The sequence below is a fragment of the Orycteropus afer genome, unplaced genomic scaffold (assembly GCF_000298275.1).
Source record: "Orycteropus afer afer isolate SDZICR_OR568_19922 unplaced genomic scaffold, OryAfe1.0 scaffold00749, whole genome shotgun sequence".
In the NCBI taxonomy this organism is placed as follows: Eukaryota; Metazoa; Chordata; class Mammalia; order Tubulidentata; family Orycteropodidae; genus Orycteropus; species Orycteropus afer.
Genome location: NW_006922336.1, coordinates 462,522 through 467,153, shown reverse-complemented (window position 1 = coordinate 467,153; position 4,632 = coordinate 462,522). Strand labels below are relative to the sequence as shown.

The 4,632-nt window shown below is 35.4% G+C and overlaps 1 protein-coding gene across 1 annotated transcript in view; it reads right to left on the bottom strand.

The window, feature by feature from the left end:
• Positions 1-4,632, bottom strand: part of CNKSR2 (connector enhancer of kinase suppressor of Ras 2) — a 472,642-nt gene that overhangs the window by 325,382 nt on the left and 142,628 nt on the right. The window contains exon 4 of the mRNA XM_007957427.1: positions 1,483-1,570. Coding sequence (XP_007955618.1) covers positions 1,483-1,570 — 88 coding nt within the window. The remainder of the gene's footprint in view (positions 1-1,482; positions 1,571-4,632) is intronic.

The window sequence follows — 4,632 nt, the reverse complement described above, 5'->3', positions numbered from 1 at the left end:
CAAGGAAGGGTCGCTATGAGTCAGGGCTGACTCGACGGCACATAACAACAACAACAACAACAACTTTGGTCATGTTGTCAGAAGGAACCATTATCTGGAGCAGGATATCATTCTTGGTAAAGTGGAGGGTTAATGAAAAAGGGGAAGGGCCTCAAGGAGATGGACTGACACAGTGACTGCAATGATGGGCTCAGGTATAGCAAGGATGCTGAGGCTGGACTAGGCAGTGTTTCATTCTGCTGTGTGTAGGGTTGCTATGAGTCAGAGATGACTCCATGGCACATAACAACAACAACAAAAATGGTTTTGAATGGTTGGGCAACTGGATACCGTTGTTCCCCATGATGAGACTGTAATCACCATCATGGTGGAATCAGCTAGGGAGCTGCCTTTGGGAAAGGTCTCTAGCTTTTTGGTATATTTGGATCCTGTGTTTGGCCAAGTCTTCATCTCAGTGGTCTGCCATGTTGCCTGCCGATCTTGGGATTGTTCCTGGACTTGAATCAGTGGTCTGTCATGTTTGCCTGCTGATCTTGGGACTGTGTCATTTTACATGTTGATCGTGGGTTCATCAGCCTCAGAAGCAAGCAGCTGCATAAGTCACAAAAAGCGTTCAGATCTACTGGGCCTGGAACAGGAGGCAGAGCTAAAGCCCAAGGTTCAGGGGCCTTCACCCAGCCCCTAGAGCTTTGAACTCGGACTTCCAGCCTCCTAAACTGTAAGATAATAAATCTCTGTTTGTTAAAGCCATCTACTTTTGGTATGTCTGTTATAGCAGCCCTAAAGACCCAAAATAGCAGTTCATGTAAATGAATCACTGTTAAAAGCTCATTGTGTATTTGCATGGGAGCTCTGGTGGCATAGTGCCTAAGGCACTTGACTGCTAACCAGAGGACTGGCGGTTCAAACCCACTAGCCACTCCTCAGAAGGAAGGTTGGGCAATCTGCTTCTGTAGTGATACTACCTCAGAAACCCAAGGAGGGGTCACTATGAGTCGGATCCGACTTCATGGCAGTGAGTTTGGTTTTTTGGCTTGGTATATTTGCACATGTACATATATAAGTCAAACTAATAGTTGAACTCATAAGAAATTAATAGTGTGTTGGATCAAAAGTCTCAGATTGTTATTTGAATGGGGTATTTAATTTTGTGAAAGGCAATACAGTTTAGTCATCTCCACTGAAAGTGTGAGAGCAAGACATTATTATCTTATTACAATAACATCTTTCAAGGGCTGGTTTCTTTTACTTCTTCTGGTAAATAAAACCCGTGTTTACTGGGTTATTCCTATCATTTCCCAATAAATAATTACATATTTAGTTTCTTTAGAATCATTTGTCTTTGAATGAGAAACTTCCTAACCAGTACTTTATGCACTATTTGTAAAAAGGAATACTTCTCATTGTTGGAATATCAAGTACATTAACTGAAGGAAACTACACATTAACACAATAGTAGAAAGAAAGTTTGTGAGCTAATACCTGTTGCACAATTGTTGTTAATTCCAAGCAGAGTTGTATGACATTATTTCTTGTAACTGAATAGTCTGTCACAGCAGCAAATGGTGATCTATAAAGGGAAAAGGAAAATTACAATTAATAGGAATAGAATTTTAAAAGTCCCAAATACAATAGTCTATAATAAGATTTTGCATAATATGAAATGAATTGTTCTGAAAGTTACATATTGATAAAAAATATTTGAGACCTTATTTTTTTTTTATTAGAAACATGTGCTTGGGAGAGAATTAAATTCAAGAAACAATGTTTTCTTTTCATCAAATTTCTGTTTCTTATTGTTCTAAATATTTAGAAGTTCTTTGGTATTTCTTACAAGGTCTCTACTACATCTAAAACAAACAAACAAATACAGTATTTTAAGCAAAGACATTTAGCTAAAGTTTACCCTCAAAAGAAGCTTAGATTCTGAATACAGTATCTTCCTGAAGGAGTCCCTGACTGGTGAAAAACATTTAATGCACTTGGTTGCTCACCAAAACATTGGAAGTTCCAGTCAACCCAAAGGTACCTCAGAAGAAAGACCTGGCAATCTACATGCAAAAAATCAGACACTGAAAACCCTATGGAGCACAGTTCTACTCTGACACACATGTGAAGTCAGAGTTGACTTGACAGCAACTGGTTATTTTTTACCTTCTTGAAATATTAATAATTATGATCTAGTAATAATAATAATCAGCCTTAGAAACTCTATGGGGCAGTTCTACTCTTTCCTATAGGTTCGCTATAAATACGTTCAGAGAAGGTGATTTATTAACATATTTCTACAATTCTTGTAATCTATAAAGGAAATGACACTTTAAACTCAAATTCCTCAAAAGAGAATTTAATTAAGAAAACTTTATAACTTGTTCAATCTAAATTGGCTAATATCCACTAAAGGCGTTAAATCCTTTGCTGACCAACTCAAAGAAGAAATTTTACATCCTACTTGCTGGAAAGTTTAGCTTAAACTCTACATATTCCATGAAGTAGAATTATTGATAAAATGCTATGAACATTTTTAGAACTCTTGGTACCCTGCAAATTATTTTCATGTAAGGTCATTACAATTTATATTTAGCAGTAGTGTGAAAGTATCTTGTTATTTCAGATTACTGGAGTTTCTAAAAGTATACTTCTCTGATAGTTTGATAGTCAAAATAATGCTGTTTTAAGTTTTAATTTCTTTGATCACAAGTTAAATGGTTTTTTTTTTCTCAGATACTGATAGCAAGTTGTGTTTCCTCTTTTTTGAATTTTCTATTTATATGCTTATCTATTGCATTTTGATGTTTTAATTTCTGAATTTGAATGTAGAATTCACATAGTAAAAGGAGATTTGGTTGCACAATGGTTAAGTGCTTGGTTGCTAACTGAAAGGTCAATGGTTCAAACGCACCAGCCTCCCCACAGGAGAAAGAGGCAGCAGTCTGCTTCCATAAAGATTACAGCCTTGGATACCCTCTGGAGGCAGTTCTACTTTTCATAGAGGGTCGGTCGTTATGGGTCAGAATCAACTTGATGGTTTTTTTGGATTTGCAGAGTATACATTAACGCTCACTTCTCATTTCTGTTTGTTGTAAGTATTTTTCCCAGCTTATTTTCCCTCTTATATTGTCACTTTTTAAATTTTTATATAATCAAACAGCGTATTTCTTTGTATTTTATTATTTTAATACTGGGAAAGTCTTTCTGCATCTAGAAACATTTTCTTGCATATATTTTTTCTAGTTTTTTTTAAGTAACTTATTTTAGTGAACACCACAGGTAGTGATCTATCATTTTTTATTTTCCAAATGCTTAAGAGAGCCAGTATCATTTACTAAATGACCCTTTCTTTTTCTAGTGATTTTAACATACGGTTTTCTATGTGATTCTATATATCACAGACTATTATAAACTATCTTTTCCACTGACCATACCACTTGGTGTCATGATTTAGGCTATGTGTCTTATCCAAAAACCTAGTGTGTTTTCCACATAAATTACTACCATGGAAGGAAACATTAATAATTCAAATAAACCTGGTTACCACTACTGAATGTTCTGATTGGGAACACAATAGATGTATCCTGAGAAAAATAAGGAACAGAACTTCAAATTCTTACAGAGTCTGTACTTACTGGACCTATTGAAATTGGGGGAGTCCTCAAGACTATGGCCCTGAGTTGCTTTTGAAACCTGCAATTGAAACTTTCCCTTGAATTCACCTTTAAACTAAGTAACAGTTTATTTAGCCCAAAGACTAAAGGCTATTACTCTTGAGTGTTGTGTTTCTTTTAAAAAAAAAAAAAACCTGTATAAGACCAAAGTGTCAGCATCTATTTTAAAGCATAAATGAGGTTAGGGGACAGGGATAGTAAGTAAACGGAAGTGAAACAACTAGAATAGAAATAAGAATGAAGACACGATGTGAAGAATGCAACCAATGTCACTAATCATTTTAGAAACTGTGGAATGGGAGCAGGTTTTGCTGTGCATGATTTCACCAAAAATAAAATTTAAAAAAAGAAAAAAAAATTAAAATAAAGTTAATTAGAAAAAAATACATGTGTGATCAGTTGAGAAAAAACCTCTTGAATTTAGAAACCAGCTTAAAAATCTATCCTGATTCAATTTGGGAAAAGATAGTGGTAATGGTTATACAACATGACGAACACAATCAATGTCACTGAACTATACACGTAAAAACTGTCAAACTGACAGATGTTCTGTTATATATACACATGTTACCACAATACAAAAAATCTATCCTGATCAAAGTGTTATAAAACAGGACTGTAGAGATGGTTACATAGTTGTATTTATATTTACTAACACCCATCAAACTTAAAATAGGTGAATTTTATAGCATGTAAATTATGCTTCAATAAAAACCAAAAAAACAAACTCACTGTCATTGAGTCGGATCTGACTCATAGCGACCCCTAGGTGAATTTTATAGAATGCAAATTATGCTTCAATAAAAACCAAAAAGACAAACTCACTGTCGTTGAGTTGGATCTGACTCATAGCGACCCCTCCTTGGGTTTCTGAGGTAGTGTCACTAAGGAAGTAGATTGCCCAATCTTCTTTCCAAGGAGTGGCTGGTGAGTTTGAAATGCCAGCCTTCTGGTTAGCAGTCAAATG